This window comes from Girardinichthys multiradiatus, chromosome 20 (assembly GCF_021462225.1).
Source record: "Girardinichthys multiradiatus isolate DD_20200921_A chromosome 20, DD_fGirMul_XY1, whole genome shotgun sequence".
NCBI lineage: Eukaryota > Metazoa > Chordata > Actinopteri > Cyprinodontiformes > Goodeidae > Girardinichthys > Girardinichthys multiradiatus.
In genome coordinates, this window is record NC_061812.1 from 11,076,713 (window position 1) to 11,098,212 (window position 21,500).

Here is a 21,500-nt window from a genome sequence, read left to right on the forward strand (position 1 = left end):
ATGCCTTTGAGGAAAAATCCAGAGGGAAAGTGGAAAAATCCACCTTAATCTGACTGACAACATGCTGAACTTGATTATTTTCGTTCTCATTTAAAAATGTGTTGCTGAGCAGAAAAAAACCCTTTGTGTTTCAGTGAAATATGTAAACAAAGAATGTAAGGCTGTACTGTGTGCTTCCCTTAATCTTATTATGTCTCTTGTTGCTTGGACAGCAATCATCTACATGATTTGAATGACTGGTAAGCTGTTTGCCACTGTGATTAAGAAACTGTGTCTATTGTATAATGCCTCTTATTAAAAGTTACACAAATAAATGTTGAGCTGCTCCGATTTAGCTTTTGTACGTTTTACACCTAGTTCCTAAGAACTTTAGAATTTTTACTTCAATTTCTGACAGATCTATCATAATGTATCATAATAAGAGGTATGATTCATGTTGCATGAGATAAATGGTGGTTGTAATCCAAAAAGTCACAAGAAAATCCTTTAATTTCATGAGTAGAATGGATGATATTGATGCTAAACATTTTCAATATCAATTCCAGGACTAATAAAAATGAAACAGTGTTGGACTATGATATAGCAGCAGGCTTTATTTGCTGAAATATTATTTCACTTGAGCTGTTTGGAGAGTGTCACTCATAATAAGGTGAAAATGTGAATTTGTTTCTGAAAGCCATAATCAGTTTTGATCCAGGTTGCCAAGAATACAGCATTTCTATGGCTGTGAGAAAATTCAGATGTAGAGAAGAAATACACAGATGAAATATTCTGAGTGAATACGGCTATTTAATGCTAACTGATAATTGCTAATTAATTTTTAACAGCCTTTTTAACAGCCTTGTTGACCTATGATTGCTGGCAAGGTATGGCTCACTAAGGACCCTTTTTTATTGAAGCTAATAATCACCAAATTTAAATCAAAATTAATGCAATAGCAGCATAGAAACTATAGACCAGACTAACTACAACAATGATTGGTCAGAATGGTTGGCAAATGGCAGAAGAACATAATGCATTATAAACCATACAATGACTTCAAACCAATGACACATGATTTTTTAAGACTTTAATAACTTTCTGTATCAGCTAACTGTGCTGCAGGAGCAACGCTGGCTTTTGCAGGAACAATAAGTTGACACCCTGTTTCATCTTTGTTATTTTTTATTTAATTCCTCTTTTTAACACTGCTGACTCCACATAAAACACAATGTTTTTTCTGTCGTTGTGCAAGGTTACTGTTAAGTTTCTTTTTCGTTAGGCTATCACAAGGTAGTTAAAAGTGTGTGTGTGTGTGTGTGTGTGTACGTGTGTGTGTATATGCATGCAAGGTGGGGGCAGGAGGCAGGCCTGGCATTTCCCCACTTGCTGCGCTATTGATTTCATCTTAATCATATAAAATCACTGCAATATTTATCTTCAAGAACAAAATTTGAAAAATACATAATACATATTGATGTTTGCTGTCTTTAAACTAAATGTACATGACCCGACCCAAATTTAAACCAGCATCACAGTAAACAAAGTGGTGTCCTCAGCAACAACAGAAAACACACACTGAAAACCGAAGACACTCACTAAAATAATGATCGGCTAATAAAATTGACATATGAATAAATTAATGAATACATCAAAAACAGAATTTGAATCAATTACTAAATATTATTTTGAACAGCTACTTTGCTGTGCTGCAGTGCTAACCCTTGCCTTTATAGAAACAGTGAGTTAACATAATTTTGTCTGTTATGTTTTTTATTTCTGTTCTCTTTTATCCATAAAAAACTGTGTTCTTTTCTATTGCTTTGGTAAAATTGTTTTTTGTCTAATTTGTTTAATTAAGTTGCTATGTGTTACAGCCACCACAAGGGGACAGACAGCAGCCCTTGCAGTCCTACGCACTTTCTCTGCTAATGTTAAATAAGGTTGTATTGTTTGTTGTATGTTGTTTTTTAGCATTAACAGAGAGTACTGCACAATATATAAAGTCAGTTTATGGTTTAAAAAAACCCCAAAAAACATGTAAACCTGACATTCATTGACTGACTTGAAAGAAATTACTGTGCAAAATGGAAAAACGTATTTAAACGATGGCAGCTGTTACTAGTTGGCAATATAAATATGTGATGAGTTGCCAGCTAAATTAATGATCTCCTCCAGTCTTTGGGGAAAATGCATGTGCATGTTTTCAACTCTTTTACTCTGCTATTACATTTCATTTTTAAAACAAAAAAGACACAAAATTTCATCTTTTTTCATAAACATATTATTATCCAATTGAATGTACAGTTAGTTAAAAGCTGAGCTTTAAAGAGTTCATGGTGCAGATGTTCCCATCCATTTACAGATGTTATGCCAAGCTTCTTTCTAGCTCATGAATGTCAACTAGCAGACAAACATTAATCTCAATATCCTCATTTCATCAATTCATTAGCTGTGTTTGGAGCTTTAAATAAGCAGCTCTAAAGATGTGGAAAAATGTACCTGTTCCAAAAATACATATATGGAAATGCATGATAGTTATAAGCCCCTTAAAAGCTTTAAATTCAAGAGCCAAATATCCTATTCACTAATAATCTTGGTTGAAAATAAAGAATATATATAAATTTGTTATTTGACTGACCACAAGAAGTGTTGTTCTGCTGTCTTTTTAGAGAAACGTTAACAGAAGAGATCACAACAGCACGAGAGCAGTTTAAATGAAAGCAGGAATAGCAAAAGCGCTGAATTGCCACGGTGTTAACGTTTAGCTCAGAGGTGTGATATAGGAGCAGTGAGAGTAGAACATTCATGTACATTACCCAGCAGAAAACCAATATTTTCTGTGCGAACTACATGTCTGTGTTTTCTGTTCTCATACAAGAGTTCTTTTCAATCAGATACTGCTGGAGTCCTCTCTTGTTTCAGGTGAGTCTTTCAGTCTTCTATTTCTCGCATCACTTTGTCGTTGGGGCAAAAAGACACTAGATGCTCCTCAGCTGGTAAAGGTTGGCCTGCGGGCTATTCTTACCACATTGTATGTGTTTAGCCCTGGTGCATCAAAGCCAGGGGACAAGCCTTGCTTATTAAACACGTAGAAGTTAAACAGCTGGCCATCTTGGGCTTCCAGTGAGACTGAAGCCTTGCCCACTCTCAAAACACAAGGGTACTCTATGTCAAACACAACTCTGAAAACCCGTTCAACCAGGTAGTGAAGCTTTATTGTCCTGTACTTCTCTGGAATCAGTTCCTCAATCTGAGGACCAAACTGCTGCATGATCAGAACTCCTTCAGGTCCGACTTTGATCTCATAGAAAGTGATGTTGCTGTATGTGAAAAATCCAATATAAGGGTCTGGATTTGGAGGAGCTACAAGAATCTTCTTGGCCTCTCTAAAGGCTTTCTCTATTGCTGGAACAATATAACTGTAGGCCTTTGTGACGGAATCCTGTTTCTGTGGCCTGGTACCCGCCATTAGGATCACTAAGCCGAGCTTCAGTCTGGGAACCAGGGAAAATGTTGCGGAGTAGCCATCCAGATCACCGTCTTTCCTCAACATCTCATAGCCCATGAAGTCATTTACTTCCCAAGGTGTCCCAGTACGGTTTGCAAAGTAATCTTTATCACACGTGAAGAGTGGGTTCAACATGATCTTCAGAGAATCTGGCTCCAGCAGCTTACGGTGGTAGGCACCCAGAAGCACCATCGCGAGTTTGGCCATGTCTGCAGGAGTGGAGAACATCTGACCGGAAGGCCGATACCAGCCCAGATCATAGAGAGGTGCAGGTTTTCCATTTGAATAAACTCCCACAGCAAACTGGCTCTGCAACCCAGGGGTCAGCTCAAAACTAGTATCTTCCATTCCTAATCGATCCAGGATGTTTTCTGTGACCCATCGCTGGTAATCAACTCCGACCACTCTTTCAGACATCACATGAGCGAGTAGAGAGAATGCAAGATTGCTATAGTGACACCTAGGAAGAAAAAAAAACCCAAAAATTGAGAAGTGTTTTGAAAAGAACTGAAGTAGTGAAACTATCTAGTCAAGAAAAATAAAATCCACAGACTGAGTTGTGTGTTGCATTATTAGGCAAGATATGTCAAAGCAAATTCATTGTGGTTACAGATAGGTTTCCCCTACTGGGATAAAATGTAAGAAGACTCTAGCAAGGCTTTTTATATTAGCATTGCTGCCCTGTTGATAATGATTAAAGAATATAATAAATAATAATTGATTTGAGTTAGTATGTGAATGAGGACTACAGACTGGAGCCCTAAAGGTTAGTGATGTTTCACTCTGTAGAGTGAAACAAGCCTTACTTGGTTCCTGGATCAGCAACAAGGACATCATCTTGTAATAGATTGATTGCCGATTGTGTTTTGCCTTTCCAGAGTAAATTGGTAGCCCGGAGCCTCCTGGGGAGACCTGGAGCAGAACAAAGTGACAGGGTAGAAGAAAAAAAAAACAAATTATTGGATGAGAGTAGCAAAGAAAAACATATTTGCAGGCAGTGGACACGTTTTCAATATTCTCGCAATGATTTTCAGAAATCTCTCTTATATTATTATTGCAATGCAGTGTTTCACTTGTCTTGAAACAGCACTTCATTGTTATGAGACAAATATATAGTTCCCCGAACATGATTATGTTTAGCCCTAAATCCTTGATGGCAAACTAAGGCACAGAATGACACTCAAGAGATGTTTGCTACCTTTGAATTATTTCTTTCTCATTTCTTCTTTTAGAATAACTCAATTACCTGAAGCATCATGGGCTGAAAAGACCTGAACAGATAAACGGGATTATTTGTGTGACCAGGGCATTTCTAGTTTGCTTTAAAACATCTTATGATGTGCATTTCTTGGAAAAATACGCTGTGCAGTTGCTGAAAAATTGCAAAGCGTAGTGTTTTAAAGAAAAAAAAAAAAAAAAAAAAAGCCACACAGTGTTGTTTCACACCAGACCAGTTTTGTCATTGCTTACTTTTTGTTTTTTTCATCTGCTGAATCCACAAACCTGAGAGCTGGCTTGCCATCCTGCGCAGGGTGACAGAGGAGGAGCGAATTTGTACCTCTCCACTGTCTAGAAATATGAGACCATCTGTCACATATTTTAACTCAGAGTCTCGTGTTTTTCCCAGGGGGTTTTTTATAGTGAAATTCTCGACATATTTCTCCAGAGGGTCATCTAAGGAGACGATCTTTCCATCCTCCCACAGTTTGTAGAGCATCAGTGTGGGGAAAATTTTTGATAGGCTGGCAATTCTGAAAGACAGACAAGACAGCATTGTGACTGGTTTTAAGTCTAATGCATGAGAACCTTTTTTTTTGTCATGACACACTAATCCACATATTTGAATGACCTAATTGTCCAGCTGTGAGAAACATCCAGACATATTTAGCAAAATCTAAATGTTGAACTAATACAGTCTTAACTTCCTCCGAGAGCAATATAATGAAAGGGAGAACACTTGTAGCTGGAGAATTACATATTTATTTCATTACAAAAAAACATTGAATTTTTTATGTTAAAGAATTGACTTGAAATATTTGTCATAGTTAGAAAATGCTTAACATGTCTTGTGCTGAGTTTTTCTGAGAGTCAGTAAGCCTGTTTTACTTGGTCAGTTTCAGTAAATCTGTCTCATAACTCTACTTTTAAGATTGTACCACTAAATATTAGCTTACAATCCTGCATTGTTAAACAACTGTATAATAAACACATCATTGTGTAAGAACAATGTGTCAAAATAAGGTGAGATCTCACCATGTAATACATGCAACATTTATTAACTGCTCACAGTTAACTCCATAAAAGTTACAATAAATACCCTTATGTGTAATCCATGCAATAATTATTACAATACACGGTTAAAGCAGTAGAGAGTGAAAACAAGCATATTCTCATATTCTGGGATTGAGAGACTGGAGAGGCCTGTGTGGAGCCACATATTATCTGTCTTATCTTTTGCAGAAATATAAACAAGTGTATCCAAAGAAATGATGTATGATGATTTTTCATTCTTTTACATGTATTAAATTAGTAATCTTTGATTATCAAGTTAAAAGATGTATGATTGAAATATGGTTAGGAACTGATAATTAAAGTAAAAAATCAGCTATATACAGGTCCTTCTCAAAATATTAGCATATTGTGATAAAGTTAATTATTTTCCATAATGTCATGATGAAAATTTAACATTCATATATTTTAGATTCATTGCACACTAAGTGAAATATTTCAGGTCTTTTATTGTCTTAATACGGATGATTTTGGCATACAGCTCATGAAAACCCAAAATTCCTATCTCACAAAATTAGCATATCATTAAAAGGGTCTCTAAACGAGCTATGAACCTAATCATCTGAATCAACGAGTTAACTCTAAACACCAGCAAAAGATTCCTGAGGCCTTTAAAACTCCCAGCCTGGTTCATCACTCAAAACCCCAATCATGGGTAAGACTGCCGACCTGACTGCTGTCCAGAAGGCCACTATTGACACCCTCAAGCAAGAGGGTAAGACACAGAAAGAAATTTCTGAACGAATAGGCTGTTCCCAGAGTGCTGTATCAAGGCACCTCAGTGGGAAGTCTGTGGGAAGGAAAAAGTGTGGCAGAAAACGCTGCACAACGAGAAGAGGTGACCGGACCCTGAGGAAGATTGTGGAGAAGGGCCGATTCCAGACCTTGGGGGACCTGCGGAAGCAGTGGACTGAGTCTGGAGTAGAAACATCCAGAGCCACCGTGCACAGGCGTGTGCAGGAAATGGGCTACAGGTGCCGCATTCCCCAGGTCAAGCCACTTTTGAACCAGAAACAGCGGCAGAAGCGCCTGACCTGGGCTACAGAGCAGCAGCACTGGACTGTTGCTCAGTGGTCCAAAGTACTTTTTTCGGATGAAAGCAAATTCTGCATGTCATTCGGAAATCAAGGTGCCAGAGTCTGGAGGAAGACTGGGGAGAAGGAAATGCCAAAATGCCAGAAGTCCAGTGTGAAGTACCCACAGTCAGTGATGGTCTGGGGTGCCGTGTCAGCTGCTGGTGTTGGTCCACTGTGTTTTATCAAGGGCAGGGTCAATGCAGCTAGCTATCAGGAGATTTTGGAGCACTTCATGCTTCCATCTGCTGAAAAGCTTTATGGAGATGAAGATTTCATTTTTCAGCACGACCTGGCACCTGCTCACAGTGCCAAAACCACTGGTAAATGGTTTACCGACCATGGTATCACTGTGCTCAATTGGCCTGTCAACTCTCCTGACCTGAACCCCATAGAGAATCTGTGGGATATTGTGAAGAGAACGTTGAGAGAATCAAGACCCAACACTCTGGATGAGCTAAAGGCCGCTATCGAAGCATCCTGGGCCTCCATAAGACCTCAGCAGTGCCACAGGCCTCCATGCCACGCCGCATTGAAGCAGTCATTTCTGCAAAAGGATTCCCGACCAACTGTACATGATTATTTGAAGGTTCACGTTTTTTGTATTAAAAACACTTTTTTTTTATTGGTCAGATGAAATATGCGAATTTTGTGAGATAGGAATTTTGGGTTTTCATGAGCTGTATGCCAAAATCATCCGTATTAAGACAATAAAAGACCTGAAATATTTCAGTTAGTTTGCAATGAATCTAAAATATATGAATGTTAAATTTTCATCATGATATGGAAAATAATGAACTTTATCACAATATGCTAATATTTTGAGAAGTACCTGTATAATGTTGAGATTTATGAATAAAAGGAATTAAGTGATGGTTTTGTTAATGTGTTTTAAAGTAAATGCAGAAAGCTGAGAATGGAATGTGTAATACTGTGTAAAGTTTAGACCGGGCAGATTAGGGAGAGAACTGTAGGATGACTAAGGGTGACGAGAGCCAGCTGCATGCTGACAGCAAATCCTTTGAAGGCCAGCGCAAGGAATGGAGGATGAGTGTACAGCCAGCTGGGTGGCTATTACCAGCATCTACAAGGCTGAAAAACAGAACCAGAAAGTCACGATGACCATGACTAAGTATTGAGCAATAACTGAGAAGCTGAGCAGAGTAGGTTGCGCAACAACTGAGAAGCCTAACAAGGGGCTGACTGGTGAAAGCATCGGCACCATAAAAGCAATGCTGAAGGAGGGAACTGCGGTTGTTTCCTTGCAGAAGACCAGCGAACAAGATCGGACGGAGAAAAGAAGCTCAGATGGAAAAGGAACAGAGACACAGCCCAACTGATCGACTGCATTAAAAAGGAGGATCAACCCGTTTGCCTTAGAAGGACTGTGCCTTAAGATTAAGAATCTGATTTCATCTAAAGCCTTATTATCCGGACAACAGCAGTGAACTTGATCGGTGAACAGCTGATTGCTCTAGGTTTCAGGCCTCTGGAAGTCCTGATTCAACCTTATTTATGTCTCCAGGTTTCCTTCGACTCTTCAGCCTCTGGAAACTACTGTCTTCGGAGACATGTGACCACAAAGTTTCTGTTTAACCATCGAAGCCTGGAGCATCAGTGCCTGCCTCTTAAAGGAAGACAACTGAAGATTAAGTCGTATTCCCTTCAATAAACTACTCGTTGTTACCAGAAGAAACATCTCCATCAGGTGCATGGATGAGTCTTCAAAGCCTCTCCAAACTCACTAGTTTCAGCATCAGGGAAAGACAGGTTGAGTTGATTGATTAATTTCTATTATTGAAATTATTTTGTGTTGCCGAATTTAAGCTGTTACTGACCACTGCAAAACATTACTAATTAAAGAAAGCATATAAAATTCTAGTTAAATCGTGGACATTCAATTATTTGAGTCACCGTATTTTTGGTTTTTCATTGGTGGTAAAAAGTCCTGTTGCCTGGTTCTAAGATATTTTAGGAGCTTTTTATAGGTTGCCTTAGTCAAGTTTGTTAAAACAGCGCCCTTGGGGCTTGTGCTCAGCTACTAAAATTAACCTAGCACATATACCAAGAGCCAGTTGTAAATTAGGGAATGAGCAGCCGTGTACAAAAGTGACTGTCGAAGGTGTGGATGACTGCGATAGGCTACTCGGTCGCCCGTACCTCCAGTTGAAGAAGGGCGGAACTTTTGTATGAAGGCTGTCAGAGGCTAGGCGAGTCATTTCCCGACACCAGCTTAAACAGAACTTTCAGTAAACCTGCTTAGTAAGACCTTTCAGGTTTAGGGAAGTCCGGACTCGTTGGATGGAGAGCTGGATTGAGCAATCCCTTTAGACATAGGGAAGTAGGAGGGAGGGGTTAGCTCATTGGACAACGAAAAATGTAATACACAAAGCACACAAGCTAATCTGCAGACAATATTTGGGCTTTGAAAACAATACACAGACTAAACATTGCATCTAACCTGGATGTTTTAATAATCTTCAATAAACAAATAAATTAAAACCTACAAAATGTTGACTTTTTTTTCCTTACTGTCTTCTTTGCTTTGCATTTATAGACGCAAAGTCCCGTTCACATTAAGAAAAACATTGTATATTTTTTTTTTTACCGTGTCCTGTCCGGCAGAGTATTGCTCAGAATTGTTGTCTGAGTGCCAAGAAATTGCCCAACAGATTTACTTTCACAAGTGGAGCATCACAACTAATGCTTTAAAGCTCTGCTTGATATTTATAAAAGAAACTTTATTATAAATGTCTTTGGGAATATTTCAATTGTTACAGAGACTGAAATGAAAAGGAAAAAAGAAGCTCAAAAAAGAGAGAAAAAGGGGAGAAAAGGAGGAAAGAGTGGAGGAGAGAAAGAAGGATGAAGAGAATACAAGATTACACCCTGCTTGCTTATACACCTGCAGCTGTTTTTTTTTAACAAAATAGTACACGGTAGTTCTGAATGTAAAATGTACTTAGTGAGAGGTGCACCCCAATATAGAACATCTGTGTATCTGTCAACACCTGAAGCTTAACACCTGTGACTATGGGTGTGGACGCGCTTTTGTATACAAGGTTTCTCCACAAAAATATGCAATAGCGAGTGTGAGGACCCATAGGCCTGCCCCATGGTCCTGGACGGACACTGAGGAGATCCGAGCCACAGACATCTAAAGGCCCCCCAAAGCACAGGAACCCCAGGAGAACCACCGCTGGGACTACCGCAACCCCCCCAGAGAAGAGCAGTGGAGAGTCCCAGAGGAACCACCAAGCAGCGACAGTGCAGAAGACCCAAGGAGCCGCAGCGACAAGCCCACAGGCCCCACCGGCAGCCGTCCACGCCCAAGCAGATCCAGCCATGGACCAAGAGGCCCAAGACCCCGGGACACACCACCCCCCAAGCAGAGGCCCAACAGAGCCCAGGGGGCCAGGCCCCGGCAAGCAGCCACCGGGAGTGAGCCAGCACACACCAAAAAAAAAAAACATTGTCTAAGTAACCCTGGAGCACACCCGCCAGCTGTGACCAAATGCATTTTGTGGAAAAGTCTTTGAACTGATTTTTTGTCCTTTAGGAGAGAGTGTGAATGTGTGGGGGCTCTTACATTTGGCCTGAAGGTATGTCAATAAATCTTTAGGTTCCTACTTTTAAATGTCATGTGTTTTTAAGGTTTAACTGGGTGCCATGGCAAACCCTGGGATGTGAGCTGACTCTCTTTTAGTTTGAATAGATACAGAAGTTGGACAATGAAACTGAAACACCTGGTTATAGACCACAATAATTTATCAGTATGGTGTAGGGCCTCCTTTTATGGCCAATACAGCGTCAATTTGTCTTGGGAATGACATATACAAGTCCTGCACAGTGGTCAGAGGGATTTTAAGCCATTCTTCTTGCAGGATAGTGGCCAGATCACTATGTGATACTGGTGGAGGAAAACGTTTCCTGACTCGCTCCTCCAAAACACCCCAAAGTGGCTCAATAATATTTAGATTTGGTGACTGTGCAGGCCATGGGAGATGTTCAACTTCACTTTCATGTTCATCAAACCAATCTTTCACCAGTCTTGCTGTGTGTATTGGTGAATATTCATCCTGATACACGGCACCGCCTTCAGGCTACAATGTTTGAACCATTGGATGCACATGGTCCTCAAGAATGGTTCGGTAGTCCTTGGCAGTGACGCGCCCATTTAGCACAAGTATTGGGCCAAGGGAATGCCATGATATGGCAGCCCAAACCATCACTGATCCACCCCCATGCTTCACTCTGGGCATGCAACAGTCTGGGTGGTAAGCTTCTTTGGGGCTTCTCCAAACCGTAACTCTCCCGGATGTGGAGAAAACAGTAAAGGTGGACTCATCAGAGAACAATACATGTTTCACATTGTCCACAGCCCAAGATTTGCGCTCCTTGCACCACTGAAACCAACGTTTGGCAATGGCATGAGTGACCAAAGGTTTGGCTATATCAGCCCGGCCGTGTATATTGACCCTGTGGAGCTCCCGACGGACAGTTCTAGTGGAAACAGTAGAGTTGAGGTGCACATTTAATTCTGCCGTGATTTGGGCAGCTGTGGTTTTATGTTTTTTTTATACAATCCGGGTTAGCACCCGAACATCCCTTTCAGACAGCTTCCTCTTGCGTCCACAGTTAATCCTGTTGGATGTGGTTCGTCCTTCTTGGTGGTATGCTGACATTACCCTGGATACCGTGGCTCTTGATACATCACAAAGACTTGCTGTCTTGGTCACAGATGCGCCAGCAAGACGTGCACCAACAATTTGTCCTCTTTTGAACTCTGGTATGTCACCCATAATGTTGTGTGCATTTCAATATTTTGAGCAAAACTGTGCTCTTACCCTGCTAATTGAACCTTCACGCTGCTCTTACTGGTGCAATGTGCAATCAATGAAGACTGGCTACCAGGCTGGTCCAATTTAGCCATGAAACCTCCCACACTAAAATGACAGGTGTTTCAGTTTCATTGTCCAACCTCTGTATATGCCAAGAACCTGTGTGCAGTGAAGAAGGTCAGTATACCCTTTAAATAGTCCTCCAATTAAAAAAGGATATTAATCAGTTGTCATTGATTTTCACTATATCTTTGTGGGAGGGGTCAATAATATTTTTATCATTTGTCTATCTCTATTCCTAAACACAAACAGCAGACTTTTATGGAGTTTGAAAACATAAACAAGTAAAATGTTCTCTCTGTATTTAAAATTTTGTTAAATAAGCCTTTGGGTCATGTTAGATTGGACTCGTGTTTAAATTTTTGAACAGAAAGCCAAATATAGCAATAAATATTGCAAATATAGCAGAAGAGTTTGAGATATGGGATTGATCTAGCAAAGAAAATGGGATTAACTATTGTCACATTGTCATGGTGAGAATGATTTTAGCATTGGGATTTTCAGTCTGTATAACTGAACTTCAGCTGCATTGATTTTGGAAAAGCTTTCTTTATCAAGTCCTCCAACTTTGTACCTCTTTTACTTCCTAAGAAAGAAAAAAATGGTTTTAACATTTTCTCACACATCATATATGTTTGCGTATGTTTGTGCTCTTTTCCAGTTAGAAAAGAGATTTTGTATGAATCCCTGTTTATCACGTCTCCTCTCTTTTAGAATAAATGAAGTACACAGACCCAGGCAGGTCTCCGGGGGAACGTCTGTATCATCCTGACAGCTTGGAGGAGAGCTTGTTTTGAGCATGTAAACACTATAATCTTAGACTTTAGCCTAAAGCACCACTCATATACTTAAAAAGATGTACTCAGCTTCCTGTGTACAAACTGAAGCCCAAGTCAGGAGCACACAAGAACTAGTATGAGCTTATGGTTATACAATAACCACGAACAAACATGTTCAGCATATAATAAACATATGATGAATGCAAAACTGTAAAGTTATACAGTATGTTGTATAGAAATATGTAAGATAACTGTTTTGTTCCTTGTACAACCAAGCAAGAGCTTTGTCCACTTTCTTGCCATAAAGTTGAGTTCATTGACTGTACGGGTTAGACACCATGTCTGTCCCTTGTCTCTGGTCCTGTTTGTCGTGTTTGATGGACAGGATCTCAAGTCATGGAGAGAAGGGTGTCTGGTTTGGGAGCATCAAGATTTCATTAATGCTTTTGTAGATGCTCTTGCTCTGTGGGCGTCTTTAAACTATGAATTAAACATCCAATTGAGAGGTTTGCAGCCATGTGTAAAGCAAGCGGGAAGAGAGTAATTTTTTTAAAGTCTATGGCCATGGTTTTCAACCAGTTAAGGGGTCAGTCTTTGCCTCAAGATAATGTATTCATGTATTCATGTGTTCATGTATTTTGGTTTCTTGCTCAAAAGCAATGGAAGAATGGAGTGGAAGATAAACAGACAGAGAGGGGCCTCTTCTGCTGTAAACCGGGCATTGGTCTGGTCTGTCATGGTAAAAAAAAAAAGAAAAACTCTGGATGTTTGATCCATGAACATTCTGATGCTCATCTGTGGTCATGAGGTGATCTGAAATTAATTTCTTCCATTGTGGCCAGGCTTGGCCGTAGAGATAGGAGCGCTATCATCTAGGGGGAGCTCAAAATATAAATACTATAATCTGTTCTAAACTATTTAAAGTTATTTGCTTTTAATGCAGGCATACACATTGGGGGAGTGATGTGCTAAAAGTGGTTCTGATTTAAATTTCAATGTGTCCCCGCCTGCCTGTCCACTCATCCATCCATTCATCCATCCGACAGCTAATTTTAGATCAGTCTTCTTGACTTATCGTATTGCCATGACACACAATTGGCCAACACCTTGCAGTAACAGAAAGTTTAGAGGGGGCGCTGCTCTAATCTACATACTATATTTACCCTATGCATTCTCATTAAAAGGATTTGTAGGTGGTGACTTCTATGTTTTCATAAAGAAGGGAAACAGAAACATACCACCTAAAGAAAAATTGTCACAAACCAGGCAATACCCTTTTGTCAGGATAGGGTTGTTATTTTGCAAGAACTCCTCAGAAATGGCCTTAAGGCCTGACTCAGCCCCCAAAGCCTCTAAATTACAGTTCTTTTCCTGCATTGTGCCCGTCAGAGTGGTTTTGGTAACACAAAAGAAGCCTATACAGGTGCAGTACAAGTAGACTTTAATGCACATGCTGAGTTGCTGTTGGGGCAGCTGTCGGCAGAACTTCTTGCTGCTCGATTAATGGGCATTGATTGCTCTGGATCAGGATTCTAAAAGCACTCATCTGGGGCAAGCATGAGAGTACAGAAGGTTTATTTATACATTTTATAGTGATCAGTGCAGCAGAGTTCAGAGGAAGAACTTTTTGCTTTTACTTATCTTTTATAAGGGATTCAAAACTTAAATTCACTGAATTAAAATAAAAATTATATTGTTATTTTATTGGCTAGGCAGCATCCCACAGGCATCTTTTAATAAAAAAAGCAAGTTTTATTTTAATTCCTGCTGAAAGGGTGGTTAATTTTTGACTTTTCTTATTTAACTGACATGCTTCTTAATTAGCCCTGTTATCAGTAAATAAAAAGAGAAAAGACTATTGACATTACATTTTACTCAAAGGGAATCCTTTGTATGTTATATAAAGCTGTCAACAAAATACAAACATACACAATATCAGTAAAACAAATAAATAAGGTTCTTGTTATGTGAGAATTTACAGTGTAAAGTGCCAGTATGTACAGAACCAACCTGTAAATAGTGTATTCACTGGGTGGGCCTGACAGAGGATCACTTGCATTCCTCTTTCCAAAGTTCCCAGTCCACAAAACTGTATCATTCAAGATCACAATGGCAGACAGAGCAGGAAGGCTGATGGGGTCGATGCTTTGCCGAAACAGAACATCCACCTACAATGAACAAAATCAATTTTAAAATATTTTTCAGTATAACGGAATCTGTAACTGTCATGAAAATCAATTCATTTGTTTTCTTCAGTGATAGTAATTATGTAATTTAAACATAGTTTCTTGCTTTTCAAGGCTTTCACTTTATGGTAAGGACAGTGGCAGAGTGATAAGGGTCCTGCTCATACTGGATTGAAGCTCTGCAACAGTATCAAAAATCAATCAAAATGTTCATGGTATTTGTATTGTCTTGGGGAGATCTTCTGGGTGCAGATGACTCCGCATTGTGCATTTACAATGCGACAGTTTCCCCACTGTTTTGAGCATTCAATAAACTTCCATTGTGAGATTGTGATGATTCATCAATACAGTGACAGAAGATCAGAGTCCCGGACTGGGATGAAAGCGGTGGCAAAGTCTCCATTCTGTGAGACTTTCCCTCATCCACATGGCTTGATCTGAGAATTTCAAGACCAAGTGGTCGCTGTGGACTCATGCTAAGTCTACAACCTCATGAGCACGACGACAACTCAAGGGTGCTAGGTAAGTAAAGTTCATGGCGTTGGTACTGCTATGTGCATGATGTTTTACAACTGATCTTTCCATCAGTGACTCGATGCAATCTGCTGGGTTTCCTTAGAAAACATTTTAAACCTATTTCAAAAATAAACTGAACTTCCTACACCATATACAGGTCCTTCTCAAAATATTAGCATATTGTTCGTTCGTTCGTCGTCTTCCGCTTATCCAGGACCGGGTCGCGGGGGCAGCAGACTCAGCAGAGACGCCCAGACGTCCCTCTCTCCAGACACCTCCTCCAGCTCCTCCAGGGGGAGCCCAAGGCGTTCCCAGGCCAGCCGAGAGACATAGTCCCTCCAGCGTGTCCTGGGCCGTCCCCTGGGCCTCCTCCCGGTGGGACGTGCCTGGAACACCTCCCGAGGAAGGCGTCCAGGAGGCATCCGGTATAGATGCCCGAGCCACCTCAACTGGCTCCTCTCAATGTGGAGGAGCAGCGGCTCTACTCCGAGCTCTTCCCGGATGGCCGAGCTCCTCACCCTATCTCTAAGGGAGTGCCCGGCCACCCTACGGAGGAAGCTCATTTCAGCCGCTTGTATCCGTGATCTCGTTCTTTCGGTCATGACCCAAAGTTCATGGCCAAAGGTGAGGGTAGGAACGTAGACCAACCAGTAAATTGAGAGCTTTGCTTTTCGGCTCAGCTCTCTCTTCACCACAATGGACCGGCACAGCGCCCCCATTACTGTGGCAGCTGCACCGATCCGTCTGTCGATCTCCCGCTCCATTCTTCCCTCACTCGTGAACAAGACCCCGAGATACTTAAACTCCTCCACTTGAGGCAGGAACTCCCCTCCAACCTGAAAAAGACAAGCCACCCTTTTCCGGTCGAGTACCATGGCCTCGGACTTGGAGGAGCTGATCCTCATCCCAGCCGCTTCACACTCGGCTGCGAACCACCACAGCGCATGCTGTAGGTCTTGGCTAGAGGGGGCCAGCAGGATCACGTCATCCGCAAAAAGAAGAGACGAAATCCACTGGTCCCCAAACCAGACCCCCTCCGGCCCTTGGCTGCGTCTAGAAATCCTGTCCATAAAAGTTATGAACAGGACCGGCGACAAAGGGCAGCCCTGCCGGAGTCCAACTTCACTGGGAACAGGTCCAACTTAGTGCCGGCAATGCGGACCAAACTCCTGCTCCGCTCGTACAGGGACCGGATGGCCCCTAATAAAGCATATTGTGATCAAGTTAATTATTTTCCATAATGTCATGATGAAAATTTAACATTCATATATTTTAGATTCATTGCACACTAACTGAAATATTTCAGGTCTTTTATTGTCTTAATACGGATGATTTTGGCATACAGCTCATGAAAACCCAAAATTCCTATCTCAAAAAATTAACATATTTCATCCGACCAATAAAAGAAAAGTGTTTTTAATACAAAAAACGTCAACCTTCAAATAATCATGTACAGTTATGCACTCAATACTTGGTCGGGAATCCTTTGGCAGAAATGACTGCTTCAATGCAGCGTGGCATGGAGGCAATCAGTCTGTGGCACTGCTGAAGTCTTATGGAGGCCCAGGATGCTTCAATAGCGGCCTTTAGCTCATCCAGAGTGTTGGGTCTTGAGTCTCTCAACGTTCTCTTCACAATATCCCACAGATTCTCTATGGGGTTCAGGTCAGGAGAGTTGGCAGGCCAATTGAGCACAGTGATACCATGGTCAGTAAACCATTTACCAGTGGTTTTGGCACTGTGAGCAGGTGCCAGGTCGTGCTGAAAAATGAAATCTTCATCTCCATAAAGCTTTTCAGCAGATGGAAGCATGAAGTGCTCCAAAATCTCCTGATAGCTAGCTGCATTGACCCCTGCCCTTGATAAAACACAGTGGACCAACACCAGCAGTTGACACGGCACCCCAGACCATCACTGACTGTGGGTACTTGACACTGGACTTCTGGCATTTTTGGCATTTTGAATTTTGGGTTTTCATGAGCTGTATGCCAAAATTATCCGTATTAAGACAATAAAAGACCTGAAATATTTCACTTAGTGTGCAATGAATCTAAAATATATGAATGTTAAATTTTCATCATTACATTATGGAAAATAATGAACTTTATCACAATATGCTAATATTTTGAGAAGGACCTGTAAATGAACCTAATTGAATTGCACATTGACTTTGGTATACTTTGAGCAATCATCAGGAGTATAGGGCTTCCAAATCCGTCTACTCAAAAGGTTTAGAAGGAAAAGGGGCAAACAGTAGCTTCTACAGTTCAAAATATCATTTTGCAATAGTCAGCAGCAGCACATGTTACAAATTACTGATATGTAGACGAACGTTCTAGAGACATCCTGATCTGATCCTAGGTACCAACCTAGTGTCCTTCTGAAGTAGGAAAACACCTTTCTCTGTGATTTATGTCTAGACACAACTATTTTGTGTCTAGACACAACTAACTGGCAGGGTTAGGGATAGTGTGTCAGGGAAAGTGAGTGACTTGTAGTATGATGGAATTCAGTGTTGAATTCACACTTTTACCACAAATGCAGAGATTGAAAGAAAACATCTTAATATTAAATGAACTGGGCAGTAATTGACATGATATTAGGATTAAAGATGCGATAAAAGACAATTGTGACACAAAATAAGCATATTTCAATATTAAATTTTGTCACCCGAAAATGACGTCAAAGGGGAAGTCTCCGGTCATTCATAGTGTGACAATATTAAACGGTTCAGGTAGAAGCCAACTTGCGTTAATAACAATAAAAACAGCGTTAATATGGTGAAACAATGCATTGCTGGTTGTGGCAACAATACTACAACAGCAGCCATTAGTCTGCTCTAGTTTCCTGAAGTGAAGGGGATCAGAGCTGCCTGAAAAAGCTGGAATACTGATGAGGGAAAGATGGTCTGGTCCCAGTAAGCACAGCCAGTTGTGATCAGAGTACTTCTTGGCAAACTGCTTTGAAAAAGAAACCTCTGAATTCACAAGATAAATTATGTCAGCGGTCGGGATATCTGACAGACGAAGGACAATGTTGAAGCAGATGCTATTGCCACACGATTCAGTGCATCTGATGGGAAAAGATCACCAAAGAAAAGGTTGTTGATGCTGTTGCTAAACAAACAAGGCCCAGCAGGTAAGAACACTTCCCTGTAACTTTTTAAAATATTTTATCAATGTTCCCTTTCCATAAATGTAATTGGATTTATTATGAAAATTCCATGTCACATGCTTTATGAAAGCTTTTACAAGACCTCTGCAACAGGTGTTGCCTATTGTTAAATGACTTGGATTGGAATCAGGAACAAACATTCTGGTCCCTAGAATATGCTGATGGTGTCTCCTCATCAGCAAGACTAATGGTGGAGGCACAGAAACCTTCCACAGTCAGATATTTGCATGAAATATTTCTTTCTCTTGTGACAAAGTCAAGGACATTTCTTAATGCAAAACTGATGTGGTTCTTATATATAGATGTTGGTGGATCATCTAGTCTCTTGCTTTTTAACCCTGGTCCTCAGGACCCACAGTCCTTCAAGTTTTAGATGTGCTCTGCTCCAGCACACCTGATTAAAATGATTGCATTACTTCCTCAGCATGCCCTCAAGTGCTGCAGAAGCCTCTTAATCACCCATTCATTTAAGTCAGGTGTGTGGCAGCAGGGAAACCTCAAATATTCAAGACAATGGGCCCTGAGGCCCTGACGATTTTCTGCTTACAGCTAATGAACACATGACATGTAAGATTAAAATATTACATCAAACCAATAAAAAAAAAAACTTTTTTAAAACAGAAATATAGGCTTGATCTTATTTATTGTATTTTTCAAAGGTTATTTAATTTGAAAAACAAGCCTACTAGGAGCACATATTCTATTTAATTGAATATGACTGTATATCTAGCTGATATAAGAAAATGTGTAAAACCTCAAAACTACATGAAAAAATTTTTTTATTCAGATTTGTTTTAAAAAGAACAAACAAGCAAAAATAACATTATCATTAAAATATTAAAGACAACTTTAGGTTCCATATAAGGCATTTGTAACAAAAAAACTTGTTTTGTTTAAGGCTCCAACTGTGTCTGTAAAAGAATTAATTAGAAATATGGTCTTTTCAAAGAATATTGAAATTTATATAGTAGATATCTGCTGAGGTTTAATGGATAAGTACAATTTTGACACTAATGTTCGTCTGTTCCTTTGCTTAATGCAGTTAAGCTCTTACTACTAAAGTACATATACTTCTGTCAGATGTTAAAGTGCTTCTTCCTGCACAACGCAACCTTTTGCTCCAGTGTACAGGTTTTTTTCCATTTGCTGTTTTTTAATCTCCTTCTGTGGAATGAAACAACATTTGGTGTGAAGGATAATCCAACCAGCCTCTCAGTTTACTTGTTTTTGAGTGGGCACGATGTTAAAACAATGGCAAATTGTCCTTGTGCTATTAACGTTTCTCACCTTTTCCAATGCTTCTTTAAGACTGGGAATAGGATGCTCCAAAGGGAGAGATTCAGGGAAGCGGGGACACATCCTCTCTGATTTGGCATTGCGACCCATTTCTTCATCTGAATGATTGATGAGACAGAAGGAATGTCAGACAAACCTACTAGGAGACAGTGATTTATAAATCCCACATAATATTTGACAGAATACAGTATCCAGGGCACAATGACAGGGATGATGTGCTTTAATTGGCTGACTGAGCATTTCATCTAATTCTCTCCGCTTCCTGATGAACCCTCTTGATCTTGCAGGGTGCATTCAGACATGATGTACTCCCTGATGGAAAGAAATATGTGACCTGCTTTTGCTCTGAACACTGATAATTCAGTATATCTTTTTGTAGCCTCAGGCCACCTCTCTACTTCTCATTGTAAACTAATATTGTAAAATTAAAAAGCATGTTTTTCAAATAAAAACAGGTGTCTCAGTGTGTATGGCAGTACAGTGCCCGAGCATTTTTCTGAGATTTCCAATCTTATAAAATCATGTTACATGTGGTGTTTTAATGTGTTTTTGTATTCCATTTGAAGAGATGCATGCCTTACAGACTGATAAGATGCTATAGTAATAAAATCAAGCCCCGGATTGATAACATATTTAGATGCTTTGTAGTAAAAATATGATTTATTATTTACTGCATGTCCATTTTGATCCTTTTCTTTAGTCTTCACGCAAAAATTATACTGTGTAAAACTTTGATAATTGTTTTAATGTTATTGAAAGTATTCTAAAAATTTACAAGAATGACTAGGCTATTATTATGCTGCAGGCTATGCAAAATTTCCCTGACAGGACTCAGTCATCTTGTATACTTTATTATATTACCAACTTTTAAACATTACTGCAGGGTAAATATTGGTAAATGAAAACATTGTTTAATTTCTGATTTATTAAAGAAGTATGTTATAATAGAAATGGTCTACAATATAAAAATGATTATAGTAGAAAAACACTTTTTGATCATGGATCTGAAAACATGGCTGAGGTGAGAAGACTAACTCAAAATACATAATACAAGAACTAGGATTATATGATTATTTATTATCTGAAGTTGTTCAATGAACCAATCAGATTATAAGGACAGTGTTATGTCACACTGTTGGCTTAGAAGAACAGACCACATTCCTTACTGCTGCATTAGCTTTAGCTTGAAAGTAGGAGGTTGTTTTAATTATTTATTTATTTACAAAGACCAAATTCTCATCAGCTGCTCATCAATTAAAATGAGAACATAAAAGGAAACACAATGTTGTATCAGTTTATGCATGTTATTCGATATTTTAAGAATAATAAACTAAAGCTTTTATGTTCACTTGATCAGCAACTATTTAATATAATTTCAAAAGTGAAAATCTGAGCTGTTAAACCCGTGTTTCCTCTGTTCTTTTTTACTTTTTTAAATTTTGTAGCACTAGTGGCGTTTATTTTGAAAATTGACTGACAGGACATGGGGTGGAGAGAGAAAGGGGAAGACATGCAGCAAAGGTCAACAGGCCAGGACTCGAACCCATGACGCTGCGTCAAGGACTATAGCCTCCTTTACAGGGGTTGCACGCTTTACCACTGCGCCGTCAACCATCTCAAACCCATGACTTCTTGATTTGGAAATCTGACTTTGTGTTATAGTTTTACATTTTTTTTTTTTTTTTTACATGTTCTGTTTTTTGTTGATTATCAACTAATGCATCAACAGACATATTTAGGTGGGCAATGAAACTGTAGACAAAAACACAAGATTAAAAGAACAAACTTGTGAATGT

General features: G+C 39.7%; 1 protein-coding gene across 6 annotated transcripts in view; it reads right to left on the reverse strand.

Moving 5' to 3' along the window:
• Nucleotides 1-573: 573 nt before the first annotated feature.
• Nucleotides 574-21,500, reverse strand: part of lactbl1b (lactamase, beta-like 1b) — a 43,147-nt gene continuing 22,220 nt past the window's right edge. For all 6 annotated transcript variants that reach the window (XM_047346431.1, XM_047346430.1, XM_047346433.1 and 3 more), the window contains 5 exons: nt 19,696-19,802; nt 14,543-14,700; nt 4,994-5,241; nt 4,297-4,402; nt 574-3,950 (listed from right to left, as the gene is read on the reverse strand). In XM_047346431.1, the coding sequence (XP_047202387.1) occupies nt 2,972-3,950; nt 4,297-4,402; nt 4,994-5,241; nt 14,543-14,700; nt 19,696-19,802 (1,598 nt within the window). In that variant the 3' untranslated portion in view covers nt 574-2,971. The remainder of the gene's footprint in view (nt 3,951-4,296; nt 4,403-4,993; nt 5,242-14,542; nt 14,701-19,695; nt 19,803-21,500) is intronic.